At 40.1% G+C, this 20,065-nt stretch overlaps 1 protein-coding gene across 5 annotated transcripts in view; it reads right to left on the reverse strand.

Moving 5' to 3' along the window:
* Positions 1-20,065, reverse strand: part of LOC125450908 (casein kinase I) — a 197,717-nt gene that overhangs the window by 140,157 nt on the left and 37,495 nt on the right. For all 5 annotated transcript variants that reach the window (XM_059644672.1, XM_059644669.1, XM_059644671.1 and 2 more), the window contains exon 3: positions 820-860. In XM_059644672.1, coding sequence (XP_059500655.1) covers positions 820-860 — 41 coding nt within the window. The remainder of the gene's footprint in view (positions 1-819; positions 861-20,065) is intronic.

Raw genomic sequence — 20,065 nt, forward strand, 5'->3', positions numbered from 1 at the left:
CTCTAAAATCATGAACTGAATGTATCTATTACCACGTATAATATTTCACACATGCCAAGTAAATACTTTAAGGCTGACCACAAACATAACAGTTCATTAATACCCCTTGTATTGTCGATGGAGGCAAAGAGGAAGGGGAGGAGACATTGGGAAAGGTTTTAATGAAAAGAGTTTGCAGTTAGCTCATGATTTGCAGCAACCATGAAGCATCAGTTCAGCATTTTTATGTCTGTGCAGTAGCCAATCTATGCTGACTGTAAACCATCAACATTAACTGCAAATACACAGCACTAAAATCAAATCAAATCCAAAACATTAAGAAGACATTACTGTGAGGTAGGTGAGAGCATTCACTACTTCTTCCCTTGTTTGTCTTAGCAGCCAGGAAACATTTTATCCAGGCTTCAAACTGGCCCTACAATTGCCCTAATTATCCTCTTGTTCTTTAGGCCTTTATGAAACATCAGCAAGAAGCAAATCTAACATTTCTTCCAACAGGAACTGTGTCAGAAAAAAAACAGGTTTTGAGCACAAGAGGGATAAAACTACTTCATATTGAAATTACTCCCCTGTCACAAAATGGTTCCCTAAAACAATTCTGAATAAATTTTAAAGTAACACCCCTAAAGACTACATTGATACTTAATGTGGACATCTTGAATACTGTAAACTGAATGTTAACATTTGCCTTTTAAGTATGATTATCACAAATTCTTCCGTTAACTTGCGTTTTACTGCAAGATATTCAAGTTAAATAGAATTTACTATGAATACATTCACTACAGCAGCTAAACACAGCAATGTTAATTTCTGACTTACCAGTTTAATTGCCACATACTCATTTGTGTACAAGTTTTTACCTTGAAGAAAAGAAGAAAACAATTAGTCTTATTTTATATTTTAGTTGTTGCTTTGACTGTGCAATAAGTTAAATAATTACTCTGCCAATCAAAAATTATGCATTCTCTAATACTGCTACCAAACAACCACAACCATTTTGATTGCTGCATTTATGAAACACTGTATGAAATATTGCTAGAAAATTCATTAAATCAAGTGCGTAAGTTTTGCAAAGATGTTTATTGAATACAGATACACAGAAAAGACGGAGGGGATGATTGGAGAATATCAAGGGAACTAAAAGCAGAATGAACTTTGAACTTCCCCATTGCTCTTCCTAGTCCATCCACATAATAGAAAGAAACATCGATGTGAATGTTTCTAGCTTAGTTTTCCTGGAAATGTGGTCAGATAAGAACAGAAAGCAAACACTCTGGCCAGTATGTGTGGAAGACCTAGCATTAAAGACAACCAGTCGCCCTGACAGACATCAATTTTCATGTGAGATATATATAACACAAAAATAACAAAATCTTAAAAACATTTCACAGATGTCCATAGATAGCGAGAACTGCAGATGCTGGAGTCAGAGACAACACAGTGTGGAGTTGGGGGAACACAGCAGGCTAGGCAGTACCAGAGGATCAGGAAAATTGACGTTTCAGGTCAGGACCCTTCTTCAGAAATAATTTTACAGATTTCAGAAACGTGTTGTCACAAATATCCATGTTTTTTTTCTCCCTCCTTGGTTATCATACTAAAGAGAGAGAGTCTGAAGGTATGATTAAAGAGAACAGCTTTAACAAGCAGCTTAAAAAAAGGCAGCACTAGACAGCCAAAAGGTGGAGCAACCAAAAGGGAGACACGGAGTGGGGAAGAAAGAGAGGAAAAAGAGAGGGGAAAGCGAGCCAGGAAGGGGAGAGATGAGGAGAAGCCGATGCAAAACAAAGGGAAAGTTGGAAAAGGACTGTTCACGGTTTGCAAGGAGGCAAATATACTTTGAAAAATAATTTTCCTGAACAAAACAATGGGTGATTAACTGCATGTTTAAAAAAAATACACTCGCACAAATCTTCTGTTGTTGCAATCTGTGACTCATCATGTTCCATTCACCGACCACCCCTGTACTTGCTGATCCACATTTAGCACCCTATTAAGCAATGCCTCAATGTCATAAGTTTACAATTAAAAACAGAATATTGAAGATGGAGGAAATCTGAAATAAAGGCAAAGGATGCTGGAAATACCGAACAGGTCAAGCAGCAACCATGAAGAGCAAAATACACTTCATGTTTCAGGTCTGTAACCTTTCATCAGAACAGGACATAGTCCAGTCAGCTGAGTAAACATTAAATGGCTTTGTTGAGCAATAACTGATTTGGTAGAGTTTCTAGAGTCTACAGATTCAAGTTCCAGTTCCACATGCCAGTGCTCAGCCAGTCGTAGCTGTTTTGGTACATTTTCCACCTGAGCATGAGGGTACACAACCCATCCAGCTACTGACTTTATTTCATTTTAAGAATTAAAATCAAAGCATTCCTGTTCTTTCAAACAATGCCATTTGATGTTTGGAAAAGGTATAATCTGAGATATTGGTGCCTGGCAATCACAATGCCTTCTCACTGCTGGCCTCTGACCCACACCTCTGCTCCTTTTTCCATTAATGTGCAGGTCATGAACCATGCGTTTGAGTGAAAGTCGAGCTAGGTCTGTTCTATAAGTGTTCTGTCCATTGTGTTTCTTCATAGTCCTGCCTATTATACATGGTTTTGGTGTCTGGGAAAGGGAAAGTTGTTGGGTTTTTAAGACTGTAGTCCATCAAAATCTGGCATGAGGCAAAACCATTCTGTAACTGTGTGGAGTACAGTTGAATAGGATGAATGAAAGTTTTCACACTTACTTAGGAAGCTTTTAAATGGTACATACCCCTCTTTAGGTTTCATTGTTTGCTTGAAGGCATCTTGCTTAACTTGAATTGTGGACAAATCAATCTAAGACCATAAAGGACTGGAAATTGTGGCCAATTTTCACAGATGAATATACCCAGGATTGTGTGAAGAAAAACATGGCTTTCAAAGGCATTGGAACTGTTTTCAAAATTAAGAAGTTTATTTGACCAAACTCAATCCACTTGGATAATAGTTGATCAGGATAAGAGAAAACATTCTTGGATACTTTCAGATCAAAGTCAAGGCATTTCCATGGTTTAGGCAGAAACGAGGGAAGAGGAAGTTCATTCTGCTCCTATTGGTGGTAGAGGAGGCGCAGTTGGAAAGCAAGTGCTCAATGAAGTGGCCTTCATATGGATTGCCCCTGGTGATTATGATGGATATTATTCAGATGGGGAAATCATGGGAGCTTGGACGTCGCATAATAGGCCTGAAGTCATAAGGTTCAAATCATACAAGTTTAGATAGAGGACCTGGATTGGTGCAGGCTTGGAGGGCCGAAGAGCCTCTTCCTGTGCTGTAGTTTTCTTTGTTCTTTGTTCATCAATAATGCTGAAATGCCAGAGTTGATCAAAGTACTACCTCAGGAGACAGCTATTGCAGATCAAGATAAAACAGCCAGATCTACAGAGTTTCAACATCACACAATTGAGTTGCATGAACTTCTTGCAACTCTTTATTGTGGCTGATAAACGATCACTGGTTAAGTTCACAAAGACCTTGACTTCCACGAGATCCTCCTTCTAAATTCCAGTGAATATACCCGATCAAGTAAAATTCACCGGTAGTGCTAAAACTTATCAAGAGGGATGGGCTATCTTAATTACAAAATTAATTAAAGTTATTAGTTCACTAAAAGATTAGAAATGGCAGGGCAGGTGATGTGCTGCAATTGCCAAATGTTGGACCTTCTGGATGCCCATGATATTCAGGTTAAAGACAGTTGTAGCAATTGACTGTGACAACATTAACGTGGGTTCAGAGCTAACATATCGGCTATGATCTTACTGAATGGCAGAACAGGCTTGAAGGGTCAAAGGACCTACTGCTGCTCCTAAAGCCTGTATTCACATACAAGATAATGGGCAATAATAAAGATTAAAATGTTGCCATTCCAAATTGTGGAAGCGGGTAGGGGAGAGGAAAGCAATCCTCTTACAGGAAAATTTAAAGTGAACAGCATTCGCTGACTAAACAAGCCAAAAATTTAAAGTTAATGTACTAGAATAGAGTACATCTGAGAGAGATGCAATTTCTTTATTAGGAACAGTGGTAACATTGATTAAAATCAACACATGCTGCAGAGCAGACAAGGGATGCATAGTCAATATGGATGGACTTCAAAAAGATGCTAAATTTCATGTTATAATAAAACATGTGACTGACAGACTTTTAACGATAGAATAGAAAGGTAAGAGGGACTAGTTAAATTGTTTTCTGGGGAGATTTCTTCTCATTGAGGATGCAAATCAAGAAGGGAATAGATTCCTAAAATTTCTACCCTTTCTCAAACAGTATGCTGACATATCTTACATGGGTCAACATATTATTAGATGTGGTTACAACTAGTAAGTTAGATCAGGTAGACATTTTTGTGTGGCCAAGCACTTGAGTCATAGAGCTGTCCGGCATGGAAACAGACCCTTCAGTCCAAGTCATCCATGATGACCAGATATCCTAACTAAGCTGGTCCCATTTGCCAGCATTCGGCCCATATCTCTCTAAACCCTTCCTATTCACATACCCATCCAGGTGCCTCTTAAATGTTATAATTGTACCAGCCTCTATTACATCCTCTGGCAATTCATTCCATACATGCACCACCCTCTGCTTGAAAAAGCTGCTCCTCAGGTCCTTTTTGAAATCCTTCTCCACTCACCCTAAACCTGTGCCCTTTAGTTCTGGGGAAAATGACCTTGGCTATTCACCCTATGCCTCTCATGACTTTATAAATTTCTGCAAGGTTACCCCCAGCCTTTGACACTCCAGGGAAAATTGATCCAGCCCATTCAGCCTCTCCCTGTAGTTAAAACCCTCCAACCCTGGCAACATCTTTGTAAATCTTTCTGGTACCCTTTCAAGTTTGACAACATCCTTCCTACAGCAGGGAGACCGGAACAGCATTCCAAAAGTGGCCTAACCAGTAGATGGTCACTGCTCCCAATAATACCACATTTAAGATTCAATTAAAAATTAAAACACAGTAGAGACAGAAGTAAAGCACCAGCTTAGATTACAGAGGATCTGAGAGTGACGTGGAATGGGTTGACCAAGGTGAAGCGGAAGAGGTTTGCTCACAGGACTGACAGAGCAGCAGCAGTTCTATTTCTTTTTCTAAAGTATATTGCAAATGTAAATATCAAATATATTCCATAAAACAAAAGACTTGATTTCCAGAGGCTATGTATAAATAAAGCACTTAGTCTACTTCTTCAATTTTAATTGCATTCTATGATACAAACTAAAAATAAAATATGAAAATACAAGTTAAAAATCTAAATAAACAAAAAAGGCAAGGTGAAACTTGAAGGCAAACGCGTCAAAAGTGTCAAAAGAAACAGTAAAATGTTTTACAACTGTGCCAATAAAATGAGGTAAAATCAAACTGCGATCTATGAAGAAATGATTGTACAACTTGCAAGATCACAAGCCAATATTTGTTAAGCTAATGAATAAGTACTTCACATGAGCCTTTACTAAAGGCAAAAATAGTAGCAAAGAAATCATGAACCCAAAAGTGACTGAGACAAAGGCATGTAACAGAACGCTGGATAAAGGGAAAATGTTGGACAAGTTAGTTTGGCTCAACAAGTTAATGTTTGTTAGTTAAACAGGCTGAACGAATCATGACCTCAGACCCCGACATTGATCAAGGAGAAAATGGTGAATGCTCAGGAAATACTATTTAAAATATTATGCTTCAGGACAGCTAACTGTTATAACACTACTATATAAATTCAAGTTATTACTGTTTTGTGAACATAGTTATGTGCCGGGGACCCACATTTTTACAAATAAGGATAGCACCAATCTGGGTGATTTCAGGCCTATTAGTTTAACATCTGTGTCAAGTATTTTATTCTCTTGAATCTAAACTGAACTTTTGTTCACTACATAAAAGAAGAAACCACTTTTGATGCCCATATTGTGTATATCTAAAAGAACCATATTTATAAATTGCAACTCTTTTGAAAATTACATTCATGGAAAGTGAGGAAAATGCAGTTGATGTAATGTGCACGGACTTTAGGAAAATCTTAAATAAGATACTACATGGAAGTTTAATGAATAATAAAAATGAATAAGCAGGAGTGTAAACTGGATTTAGGAGAGGAATAAAATTTCTATCTGAAGCCCTCAGAGTTCACTGTGTATATTCAAATCACTAATACATACCTTGTGAGAGTGATGTCAAAATTTGCAAATGCCAAAATAGATGGTATTGTTAATTCTTTACACAATAAAATGTCACTACAAAGACTGATTAAATGGGAGAGTGAGCATAAAGGTCAAATGCTCAAATAGAACAGAATGTACTTTTTATTAAGTTCAGTCATGGGACATGGACATTGCTGGCAGGCCAGCATTTATTGACTGTCCCTAGTTACCCTTGACAAGGTGATGGTGAGCTGTCTTCTTGAATTGCTACAGTCCATGTACTGTAGGTAGACCCACACAATGTCATTCAGGAGAGAATTCGAAGATTTTGACTTGGTGACAGTGAAGGGGCAGTGAATTATTTCCAAGTCAGGGTGCAGAGTGGCTTTTGGGGCTGGGGTGTGTGTGTGTGTGTGTGGCATCCCAAGCTAGATAGAACTGGCCACGAGTTTGGGAGGTGCTGTCACAAGATCTTGGTAAAAGGCACCAACAATTATTACACGCTGAATGTGCTTTTTCTAAAACCGTAAAATATTTTGAGACACAGGTTCACAGAAAATTGAGGCAGCACTTCAGATTTTAAAAAAATTAAGATTTGACATTTATCACAATAGGCATGGAATGCAAAAGTCAAAAAGGTACTGACAAATCAATGGGAAAGTCTCAACAATACCTCAGGTGGTGTTGTTCATGCAATGCTAGGTTCAACAAGAATAATGGCTTTAGAAGAGGTATAATGCAGATGGGAACAGATATTATGGAGTAATATTACACGTTTGAAATTATGAAAAACATAAAACAGCAGCACAGACCATGAGCCAAATGGTCTCCTGCTGTGCTGCAAATGCTCTATGTTTGTAAGCAAATAGCATCCAATACTTGAGGGTTCAAAGACAAAATGCAAGCCAAATACAAATGACTTAGATCATAAAGCAAGAGGAAATTCTTCAGAATTGTGAAGCTTCCATTACAGAAAATTAAATGGAAGTTGAGAAAGCTATTTTAAAAACAAAACAGCTCAAATTCAAAGCAATTTTGAATTGTAAAACTGCTCCTTTCATACTTCTTCCCACATTCAAATAGTTACAGTTGATTCCATGGAAATTAATCAGAACATAAAGTGGCCATTGAGTATGAGATGTTGCAATGAAAACCACGTTTAGTGCTGACAAATAATTATTTTACGGAATTTTAATCTATGAGCAAAGTTACTGCTGACTTCTTGGTCAGGAATTCAGCAGCAGCATACACACACAACATAAACAACAATAACAAAAATCACTTGTACTGAGGCCAACATTCAGTGTTGGATAATGTGCTGCTTGTGCAAAGCTTTTAATTCATTAACTTAAATTACTGCCACCCACTACCACCCCCAGCAACTGTCTTTTCATTTCTGGCATTTCATCCTCATGTGGTATTGTTCAAAAAGCTCTCTCCACACATGGAAAGTCACAGACTGATAATCTGTTATTGTGCTATTGGGTCAGTCCCAGCCCCTCTGTTCTGATCTGTGGTGGCATGAAAATTTCACATGCCCACCCTTACTTTGTTCAGTGCCTCAAAGCATATATAAAATGGTGTATTTGTTGCTACATTAACATTGTAAAGAAATCTTGATGTTGCTACATTATGTTGTACATGATTATAAATATCTTTAGATCCAGAGTTATTATTAGTATTTCAAATGAAATACTCAAATGATAATTGTGTTGACAGTACATGCAAAGGGGAAGTACCATCAGTGGCGAGCACTTCTTCACAGAATTGCTCCCCAGCATTAAATCAACATTTTACTTTCATTTTCAATTTGTTCTGTGGGGTTCTATAGCCAGAGCAGGCTTTGATGCCACTTGATCTCAGCATGAACCTTTCACACAAAAAAAAGCTTCCTGGTGCTGTTCGATCATTTTCTTATATTTCATTTATAATTTGTAGCACCTCCAGTGCCTCCAAACTGGCCATCAAAAACCTAGCTGTGCAAACCTCAATCTGACGCCAATAAGGCTGCATCTCCATTAGATGGAACAAGAAGTAAAGGCAGCATTTAGATCAACTGGATTTTACAGTGCTGACTGGCACAAAATTTACTCTTTGGCATTAATTAGCCTGCTGCATTTATCACTTCCCTGCCACTTATCGTACTTCCTGGTTGGAGATTCACTCTGCTGGGCCAAATGTAAAGACCATTTCTTTATTTTTTTTAAAAATGTAGGCTAAAAATGGGGAAAACATACTGCTTTAAACCTAAAAGTGAGCAAAACGTTTGCAGTTTTAAATCAGGTTATTGGAACACAGTTGTATCTGCAAGTTCGCCATATTAAAACAGTGACTGAGCATTCCAGACAGAATGCCACCGCCTGTGTTTGTTCAAGTAATTTTGCCCAGAGACAGGCTTTTGATTCACTTTTCAATCGGAGCTAATTGTTGTGGGCTCATTAGGGCTCAACAGATTGTTTCCTTGGTCTAGCCTTCGGTGTAGACAGCACTGAAGAAACATTCAGCCTGCGAACAGAAGGATCCTTTTCTTTGCTCTCTAATCTATGTGGAGGAGTAAAAGAAAATCCCAAGGAGTTAGCAACTCTCCCTCATCTTTCTCAGTAAGTTGTTCTCTCTGCAGATCTCCTGTTAAAACGCAAAGCGACTGAAAAGGCAACTCCTCAACCAGTGAATCTGGTGCATCCACAACTTTACAGCATTAGCAAAGAATTGAAAAGAGTCATAAGAAAACAACTCCTCAATGCCTACGATCCAGGCAATGCTTTTGACATTTGTCTTCCCTTTCCCACCCACAATAGTTTTGTGTATGTTTACACGTGCCCGGTAATTTTTTTTTAAAAAGGGTAGAGTTTAAGTCACAAAATAGTAACAAATATTTTCGTTTAATGAAAAATGTTGGTGTCCATATTCTTTTAACCTAACTAAAATTGGGCAATTCAGTAAAAACCAAAAGAACTACGGATGCTGTAAATCAGGAACAAAAACAATGTTGTTGGAAAAGCTCAGCAGGTTTGGCAGCATCTGTGATAGAGAAAACAGAGTTAATGTTTTGGGTCCGGTGACCCTTCCTCAGAACTGATGGTGGCTGGGAAAACGTCAGTTTATATGCAGAAAATAAGGATATGGGTGGGGTAGGGAGTAAATGACAGGATAGAGCCCAGAGAGAGAGAAAGACAGTTGGACAGACAAAGCAGTTGCTAACGATCAGGCTGGGAGGATGAATAGTTGTTAATGGGGACTGTCAGTGACTAACAAGACGGGGTGTGTAATGGCAGGCTATGTGGTAACAAGGCCTGCTGTGTGGGGTGGGGGGCTGGGACATGGGAGAGTTTAGGCCCTAAAATGATTGAACTCAATATTGAGTCCGGAGGGCTGTGGCGTTCTCAAGCGGAAAATGAGGTGTTGTTCCTTCAGCTTGTGTTGGGCTTCACTTGAACACCGTAGCATGCTCGAGATGTTGCCCAGAGAGTAGGGTGGTGCATTGAAGTGGCAAGCAACAGGTAGATCAGGGTCTTTTTAGCGAGCAGAATGTAGATGTTCTGCGAAGCGGTCACCAAGTCTATGCTTCATTTCCCCACTGTACAGGAGACCACATTGTGAGCAACAAATGCCGTAGACTAAATTCTTGGAAGTGCAGGTGCAGTGTTGCTTCACCACATTTGGGCCCTTGGGTAGTGGGGAGGGAGGAGGTAAATGGGCAGGTGTAGCACCTTCACCAGTTAAACAGGAAGGTGCCGTACGGCTGTGGGGAGGTTTGGGGGTGATAGGTGTGTGGACCAGGGTGTCCCGGAGGGAACAGTCCCCGCAGAAGGCAGACAAGGGAGGGGAGGGGATTATGTGTCTGGTGGTGGCATCTTGCTGGAGGTGGCGGAATTGGTGTCTGATAATCTTCTGGATGTGGATGCTGGTGGGATGGTAGGTGAGGATAAAGGGAACCCTATTGCCATTGTGGGAGGGAAGAGAAAGGGTGAGGGCATAAGTGCTGCAGATGGGTCAGACCCAATTGAGGGCTCTGTCGACAACAGAGCTGGGGAATCCTCAGTTGAGGAAGAATGTGGACATTTTAGAGGCTTCCTTGTTGAAGTTGGCCTCATCTGAACATATGTAATGGAGGCAGAGGAACTGAGAATGGGAATGGAGTCTTTACAGGAAGTGGGGTATGAGGATGTATAGTCCAGGTAACTAAGGGAGTCAGTGGGTTTGTAATGGATATTTGAGGACAGTCTATCCCCAGAAATGGAAACAGAAATGTCGAGGAAGGGAAGGGAGGAGTCAGAGATAGACCAGGTGAAAGTGAGGGCAGGGTGGAAATTGGAGGTGAAATTGATGAAGTTTTCCAATTCTAGACGCGAGAGAGGGAAGCGCAACCAATGATATCATCGACATATCGGAGAAAGAGTTGTGGGTGAGGGCCGGAATAGGACTGGAACTCGAACTGGAACACTGGACTGGAACAAGGTATGTTCCACGTGAATGTTCCAGTGATTTAATCAAGTTCTCCCATTTGTGACAATGCCAATAATACTGCGGCTTATTTTCCAACACAGCACCCCAGTGAGTGTGACATGCAGTTCTCTGCAAGTTGTGAACTATCTGGTGAACTCCACCATCCATCCTTTTATACTTTCTATCCCCATGGCAAATTCCATATGTCTCCTGGATTTTTAATCATTTTATTGAAGGAATTGCCTCCATCATTACATCCTCTTGTTACCTATCCCACAAATAGCTTCTGGCCTTCTCTCCCTCCAAGCTTGGATAACCGTTTGTCAATGCTCCAAGCCAAATACACCCAATTTACATATTTTAGCATGGAACCACTGACTTTAGTCCTGGACTTGGATGCAAATTCAAAACAGAAAATAGATGGAGGGTGAGGAGAGTGAGGAGAGACAGAGACAGAGAAAGAGAGAAAGCAGCTGAGGGAACCTGCCAACAATGTATCCTTAACTAATTGGTAGACAAGAAAACTCAAGTCATGGGTAATGAACACACTGTAAATTAATTATGAAGTGGTGGCAGTTTTTTAAAAAGTAGCACGCTGACTTATGTCTGAGAGGTAGTAGGAACTGCAGATGCTGGAGAATCTGAGATAACAAGGTGTAGAGCTGAATGAACACAGCCGGCCAAGCAGCATCAGAGGAGCAGGAAGGCTGACATTTCGAGCCTAGACCTTTCTTCAGAAAAAGCGCCTGAAGAACGTTCTAGGTCCGACACGTCAGCTGTTCCTGCTCCTCTGATGCTGCTTGGCCGGCTGTGTTCATTCAGCTCTACACCTTGTTATCACTGACTTATGTTTGTTGTCTTCTGCCTGTTTAAATAGCACTGTACCCTGAAATTTAAGGCTTCATTAGGAATTTGTTGTAATTTTAAGTTTAATGCAGAATTGATAATCATGGAGGATATTGAGTACTTAGAAGTAGAATTAGGAAAACAAGAGGTCCAATATCCCACATCAACACAAATAGAGAGTAATGTTACAACATGACCGCATTTCAATTTTGAAGGAATTAGTGAGAATGAAAATGTCACCCTTTCAAACAAGGAAAAAAAGTCTCCAAATTTCAAAACGTAGCCCTTGAAAAATCTCAAGAGCCCTAGGAGACCAATCATTTTGACATACGCCACCTGCCAATACCATCTGTAACGTGACCTGCTCAGACCTCTCAAATCACACAACATTCTATTCCGCTACTCCCCAGCAGGACGTTGCTCGACAGTTTATATTTTGTTCAATCCAGCCACAGTCAGGGATCATTTGCAGTCAAATTTCATCCAGAGACACTGATCACACAGCTAATGTAGGCTATTTTCATCTCCAGATTTGGCACAACTCATCTTCTAACAAAACCTCATCCATGTTCTTGTTAATCCTCAACTTGACTACACCAAAGCATTTCTTACCAGCCATCATCTTTTACCTTCCATAAATATGAATTCTGCTGCCCAAATCCTATATCCAATTCATATTAAGTTCCAGTCACCCATCACATTGTGCTTGCTGACCTACACTAGCTCCTGCATAAGGCCATAAATGCATAAGAAACAGGAATAGGAGAAGGCCATTTGGCTCCTTGTGCATGTTCCAACTTTCAACAGGATCACAGCTGATCCAATGTTCCCCATCTCCACTTCCCTGCCTTTTCCCTATATCCCATGATTCACCTGCTAATCTATCCTGGCCTCAAGTATACACAAGGACTCTGCCCCGACAACTCCCTGTAACAAAGAATTCCAAAGACTTTTAATCCTCTGAGAAGGGTTTCCTCCTCATCTCAGTCTTAAATAGATATCCCTTTACCCTGTCATAAGATAAGATATGCCCTCTGGTCCTCATCTCTCCCATGAGAGAGAACATCCTCTCAATATTTACCCTGTCAAGCCCCTTAAAAATTCTACCTGTTTCGATGAGATTAAGTAGAGTAGATTAAGTAGAGATCCAAACTGTTGAGCCTTTGCTCGGAATGTTCTCTGGCAGAGAGGGGCTGTCTTACAAGTAGAAGGCTAAAACGGTGGAATTCATTGGATTTTAGAAGAATGAGAGATGATCTCATTGAATCTTCTCCAAACTGTCTCCCGTGAAACAATACATTTTCTTAAATAAGGGGACCAAAACTGCCCGCAGTAAGTTCACCAGATACGGTCTCACCCCCAAATTGCACAGTTGCTGTAAGACTTCACTCCTCTCATACTACACCCCCTCCAAGTCAGGGCCAATATGCCACTACCCTTCCTGATTACTTGCTATACCTGTGTGCAAGCTTTCTGTATTTTGTACACAAGTACATTTGTGTTACAGTTTCTGCAGTTTTTCTCCAGTCGAATGATATTCTTTTGTTCTCCCTTCCAAAATGAACAACTTCACTATTTCCCACATTATGCTTCAATTACCAACTTCTTGCCCGCTTACTGACCTATCAATATCTCTCTGTAAACTGCTTGTATCATTCTCACAATCTACCTTCCCATCTAATTTTTGTATTATCGGAAAATCTGGCTGCACTATATTCATTTCCTTCCTCCAATAATGTATGCTGTAAGCAGCAATTGGTTTGGCACTGATCGGTGTGGAACCTCACTGGTTAGACATTGACAATCTGAAAAGGAACCTCTTTATCCTCACTCAACGTTTCTTGCTCCTGAGCCAATTCTCGATCCACGCCAATGTAATACCTCCTACACCATGGGGTCTTATCTTATGAGTTAAGCTTTTGTGAGGTACTTTGTCCAACACCTTCTGGAAGTCTAAACATGACACATTCACTGGTTCCTCGCTCCCCAGCTAGTTGAGGCCGCCTCAAAAAAAAACTCTAATAATAATCAAGCATGATTCCCTTGCATGAAGCCAAGGTGACTCTGCTTGATTAGATTATATTTTCCAAATGCTCGTCTATTACTTCCAGTATAATTCATCGCAGTAATTTCCCAACAATAGATGTTAGGCTATTCAGCCTATAGTTGCTCACTTTTTGCCTGTATGATCAGGGAAGCAGATGGCAGTTTTCCAATCCTCTGGAAATTCCAAGGCTTTTTGCAGAATTATAACCAATGTGTCCATTACCTCTGTAGTCACCTCTTTTAGAATCCCAGAATGCAGACCATTGGGGCCAGGGGACTCAGCTGCCTTTAGCCCCATTAGTTTCTCGAATACTACTTCAGTGATGGTACTTAATGGCACGTTCGAAGTATCTTCCATAACAACATAACAACTGATGCAAAATAATTGATTTAACTCCTCTGCCATTCCCTTGTTCCCAATGACTGTCTCCCCAGATTCATTTTCTAAAAGGGGCCTATGTTTAATTTAGCCTCTCTTCTTTTTTTATACATTTAAAGAAGCTCTTTTTGCCAATTTTTATATTTCTCAATAGTTTGTCTTGAATTTTATGTTTATAGTCTTGCTTTGCTAAATTCTGAATTTATTCCAGTCTTCAGGGCTATCATGTACCATGTATCTTTCAATTTAATATCCTCCTCATGCAACATTTCTGCTTTGAGGACCTCACGGATGATTACAAATCCCTCCATTTTCTCTCCCCTTCCTTTTTTTTGTCACATCCTCCATTTGTATAATCTTCACAGGTATCTGTGCTCTTCCAATTTTGATCCATACAGCATCTCAGTTCATTCGCTCCACCATGCTGTCTGTGCCTTCAGCAGCTTAGGCTCCAAGCTTGAATTCCCTCCTAACCTTTCTCAACTGTTCACCTCTTTCCTCCTTAAGACACTGCTTAAAACTTTTCTCCTTGACCTAGTTTTCAGACATCTATATCAATATCTCCTTGTGAGATCCCATGTAAAATCTTGTGGATAACACTCCTATGAAACATCTTGGGGGATTTTACTACATTCAAGGCATAATTTAGAGTTGTTAATGGCGCAAATTAATTTTCCATAGAAAAAGATACCTTAATAATAGGTTGCTCATGGAGGAAGAACAGCATCAGTGATTTGGCAAGTAGGTCAATCTGTACAAATGTGTTTTTTGGGCACCCTCCAACCCGCTTTCACAGACAATTGTGCACATTGTCATGACAGTGATAAATATGGAGGAGCAATTTTAAAATTCCATCATTTGATTTTAATACCCTGGACTGCCATTGATTGAAAAAGGAAAAAACCTAGATTAAATATGACTACAGTAATCAACTGGCCATACAGGGTAGCCAAACTTTGTAAATTCAAGGAAAATAAAAGTCATCTGAAGTGAAGTTCACATTTTTAATCAGAAGTCTCTGAAACCAGTCTACCCAATCAGGAGTGAAGGAACCATATTTCCCATTTTGATTTACATCTGTTATTCATTGAGCTCCTCAAAACTGGGAAAAATGGCTCTTGCAACACACTGGTAGTTTCCTTATCTCGGAGCCAGGAAGCCTGGGTTCAAAGTCCCTCTATGATAGAGGGGTGTAATAACACCTCTCAACTGGCTGACTTGAAAAATAAACGAACTGGGAAAACAAGAGTTGGAGTGACATCACAGGAAAGCAGAGCGCTGATTAAAATGTAGTCCCTTACTAGCAAGAATCTAACCCTAAATAGCAGTTACTTTTAAAAATAGTAGTTACTTTGTTGCTCTTTGTTACTTCAGTTACTAATTTTACAAGTGTAAAAACTTATTAAAAGGGATAAACTGAAGATTAACTGGAAAGTACCAGGGATAAAGTAACAGAGAATAAGAAAAAGGAGACTAAAAGGTAAGGGGATTTTTTTTTTAGATTAAGCAATTCAAAAAGTTACCTAGCCAGGCTGTTAAGTGGAATGTGTGACCTGTCAAATGTAGACACTAACAGTATCCAAGGTGACCACATGTGTGCAGAAAGTGCTCCCAACTACAGAAACTCCAGCTCTGGGTTTTTGAGTTCAAGCAGCAGCTCGAGGCACAGTGTTGCACTCACAAGGCTAAGAGTTTCATGTATAGCATGTTTAGAGAGGTGGGAACACCACAGCTTAAGGGACTAGAGGAAAGAGGGCAATGGATGATCAGCAGGCAGCCAAAGCGAATTTGGAAGATAGTGCAGAGGTCCACCAGGGTCCTGCTCAAAAATTGGTTTTGTATTTTGAAAGCTGTTGAGGGCACTAGTTCCTCAAGGGAGTGCCGTTACAGCCAAACATTTAGCACCACAATAGAATAGAATAGTATATCCTTTATTGTCACTTGTACTCCAGTGCAGAAGTTAATGGCTGCCTGTAATGGCACCATCTTAGGTACAGTACCTCGGTACTATTTCACAGAGTAATAAAATGTAATGTTGTTACACAAAAAGAGGATTAAAAGGTAAGGATTTACATTACAATCCGTTAAGAGTATCAAACAGCAGCAGCTCAGCACATGGTGCCAGGTCCAAGTCTAACAACTGTCCTACATCACACCAGCCTCCAATTTGCTTCTCACTGGCACTCAGCAGCAACAAGATAAGTAGTGTTTTACTGGGATTCACCTCCCTCGCACCGCTCCGGGATGTGGAATTCCCCACACGGTGTTCCAGGGCTCACATGCCATGTGCTATACTAGCTCATTCCCCATGCTGCTCTAGGATACGCAGCTCATGCGGTGCTCTGGCTCATTCCCCGGGCTCGCACTACACGACTTGCTGCTGCCAGCATTCACCTTGGAGCTGAGGGGAGATGATGGGAGGGAAGAGAAAGAGAGAAAAAAAGGCAAAATGAACATACAGAGCAGAGGAGCTCCAGCAGGCGCATTCTACTCTGTTCCCATCTTGGCTCAGGTCATTTAGTGGCCTGACTGTACAGGAGGGAGGGAAGAAAGGAGTTGCAATAACGATAGGGGATCCATTAGCTCGGGGAACAGACAGGCATTTCTGTAGCTGCACATGTCACTCCAGGATGGTGTGTTGTCGCCTTAGAGCTGGGGTCAGGGATGTCAGTGAACAGCCACAAGGCACTGTGAAGCAGGAGGGTGACATAACAGTGTAACATACATTGGTACCAACTATAAAGATAGAATATTGCTCCTATAAAACATTGCTCCTCTGATGCTGCCTGGCCTGCAGTATTCCTCAAGCTCCACACTGTGTTATCATGATCTTTGTGGAAGACAGTTCAGGAAGTTGGAAGAGAGGGGAGCTGATCCACCTTTGCTCCCTTGGTCACAACAATAACTTCCAAAGCAGATTGGAAAAGGAGACCTGATGGCACAGAAAAGTAAAAACTTGGCTAACTGAATGCACCCTAAGAAGCTTCCAATCACAGTGGCATGTCATGCTTATATAGAGTTATAGTCAGAGTCCTATAGCATGGAAATAGATCTTTTGGTCTAACTAGTCCAACGCTGACCCTGTTACCAAACCGCTCTCATCCCGCTTGCCTGCATTTGGCCCATATCCTTCCAAAACTTTCCTATTCATGGACTTATCCAAATGCCTTTTAAATGTTGTAACTACGCCTGCATCCACCACTTCCTCTGGCAGTTCATGCCACATGCAATCCACTCTGTAAAAAAAGTTGCCCTTATTCTTTTTAAAACTTTCTCCTCTCACCTAGGGAAAAGACCTTTGCTATATATCTTACCTATGCCGCTTATGATTTTATAAGTCTGTATAAGGTTACCTCTTAACCTCCTGTACTCTAGTGAAAAAAATCCCAACTTATCCAGCCTCTCCTTGTACCTCCTACCTTTCATTCTCAGCAACATTCTTCTAAATCTTTTCTGAACCCTCCCTGATTTAGTTACATCCCTCATACCAAGGTGACCTGAACTACACACAGTATTCCAGAAGAGGCTTCACCAACATCCGGTACTACCTCAACATGATATCCCACCTGCTTTACTCAAAACGTGCGAGCAATGAAGGCAAGTGTGCTAAACTGCTTCTGAACCACCCTGTCTACATGTGAAGCAAATTTCAAAGAATTATGTACTTGAACCCCTAGAATTCTGTGTTCGACAACACTACCCTCTGGGCCGTACCGTTAATTGTATAAGTCCTGTCCTTATTTGGTTTACCAAAATGCAATACTTCGCATTTATCCAAATTAAACTCCATCTGCCATTCCTCAGCCCATTTACCCAATCGATCAAGATCTCTTTGCAATCTTAGATAACCTTCTTCATTGTTCACTATACAAACAAACAATCTTGGTATCATCTGTAAACTTAGTAACCATTCCTCCTTTATTGTCATCCAAATTTTGTTTTTCATTTTATGTAAACAAAAGTGGACCCAGTACCAAACCCTGTGGAACACTGCTGGTCACAGGCCTCCAGTCCAAAAACAATCCTCCACCACCACTGTCTGTCATGCCAATTTGGTGTCCAAATTGGCAAGCTTACCTTAGATCCCATGTGATCAAATTGTATTAATTAATCTACCATGTGGAATCTTGTCAAAAACTTTACTTAAGTCCATGTAAACAACATCTACTGCTGTGCCCTCAATCTTATTGGTTACTTCCTCAAAAACACACTCAAGTTTGAGAGACACAATTCCTACACAACACCATACTGACTATCCTTTATCATTCCCTGCCTCTACAAATCCATGCAAATCCTACATTAAGAATCACCTCCAAAAACTTACCCACCACCAATGTCAGGGTCTCAGGTCTTCAGTTCCCAGGCTTCTCCTTACAGCCTTTTCAAAATAAAGGCACAATATCAGCCTTCCTCCAGTCTTCCTGCACCTCGCCCGTGGTTATAGGTGATACAAATGTTTTTGCTAGGCTTTGTAATTTCTTCCCACAATGTCCTGGGATACACTTGATCGGGTCCTGGAGATTTACCCACCTCTACGTTTCCTAAGACCTCCAGTACGATTTCTTCAGTAATATGATTTTCAAAACATCAATCATTATTTCCCCAAGTTCTCTAGCTTCTACTCCTCTCACCACCCGCAAAAACTGACACAAAATGTTCATTTAGTATCTTTCTCATCACCCGAGGATCAACACACAGTCAATCTTGTTGATGTTCATGGGGCCCTATTCCCTCTCTAGTTGCTCTTTTGCTCTTCATGTACTTGTAGAATCTCTGGATTATCCTCAACCTTATCTGCCAAGGCTATCTCATATGCCCTCTTTGCCTGCCTGATTTCCCATTTAAGAATGCTCCTACACTTTTTATACTCTTCAAGTGATTGATTTGATCCCAGTTGTCTACAACTAATATTTGATTCTTTCTTATTATTGATCACAACTTCAATACCTTTATTCATCCATTATTCCCTACTCTTACCAGCCTCCCCTTTCACACTGACAGGAACTAATGCCTCTGAACGCTCGTTATTACCGTTTTGTAAGCCTCTCACTTGTTAGTCATCCCTTTACCTGCAAACGTTCTACTCCAATCTCACTGAAGTTATTCTCTTATGCTATTAAGATTTGTCTCACTCCAATTAAGAGCTTTAATGGAAGGCTTATCCTTTCCCATAATTCTATTCGTTTTAAAATAGTTATGATCACTAGTCCCAAAGTTTTACCCTACAGTCACTTCAGTCACTTGCCCTGCCTTATTTCCCAAGACCACGTTTTGCTCCTTCTCTGGTAGGTACGTTTACATACTGATACAGAAAATTTTCTTGAACATATTTAACAAATTTGTCACCATCCAAACCTTTAACACGATGGCAGTCCCAGTCGATGTTTGGAAAATTAAAATCCCCTATTACAGCTTTACTTTTCTTACATATTTCTGAAAGATCACTACATATTTACTCCTCAATTTCCTTCTGACTATTGTGGGGGAACTCTATACTACAATCCCATCAAGGTAATCATCCCTTTTTTTATTTCTAATTTCAACCCATACAGTTTCACTGGACATTCCATCGAAAATACCTTCTTTAATTACAACAGTAACGTTTTCCTTAATCAAAAAATGCCACATGTGCACAGGAAGGTTGTGCAACTAATAAATTGTCCAAACTATGTTAGTTGGTGTTGCTTTACTTCGCTTTTTAATTTTACCCTGCAATACAACAGCTTTTTTTAAAAAAGTGTGAAAGATCACAAGCAAATGTGCTTGTAAATGATCATGACTTTATTACTTCCAACATGAAAAATACAACCCATTATTTTGGAGAAGAAATTAGAAGTGCTCCCACATGATCAGGGTCAACAACATAGAAAGTTCACTTGGGCTGCTACTAACAATTGTGTGTGCCAAAAAAGGATGAAAGAAAGAAGTTTAGTTGATAATTTACTACTCCCTTACATGCCATCCAGATGATCTGTATTAGGTGTCATTTGTCAGAAAATACAGGATTACAGTGTATGTAGGCTGAGAGCCAAACAAACATGCTTGCTAACAAACTGACTATCCAAAGAAGGTTAAGAGCTGTTTTTAAACATTCTAAAAAAGCAAGAAGGGGTGGGCCCTAGTGTCAAAACCTTTATTTGAATTCATGTTTAGTTTGACATATTCAAGAGATACCACAGAC

This window comes from Stegostoma tigrinum, chromosome 3, assembly GCF_030684315.1.
Source record: "Stegostoma tigrinum isolate sSteTig4 chromosome 3, sSteTig4.hap1, whole genome shotgun sequence".
Lineage (NCBI taxonomy): Eukaryota > Metazoa > Chordata > Chondrichthyes > Orectolobiformes > Stegostomatidae > Stegostoma > Stegostoma tigrinum.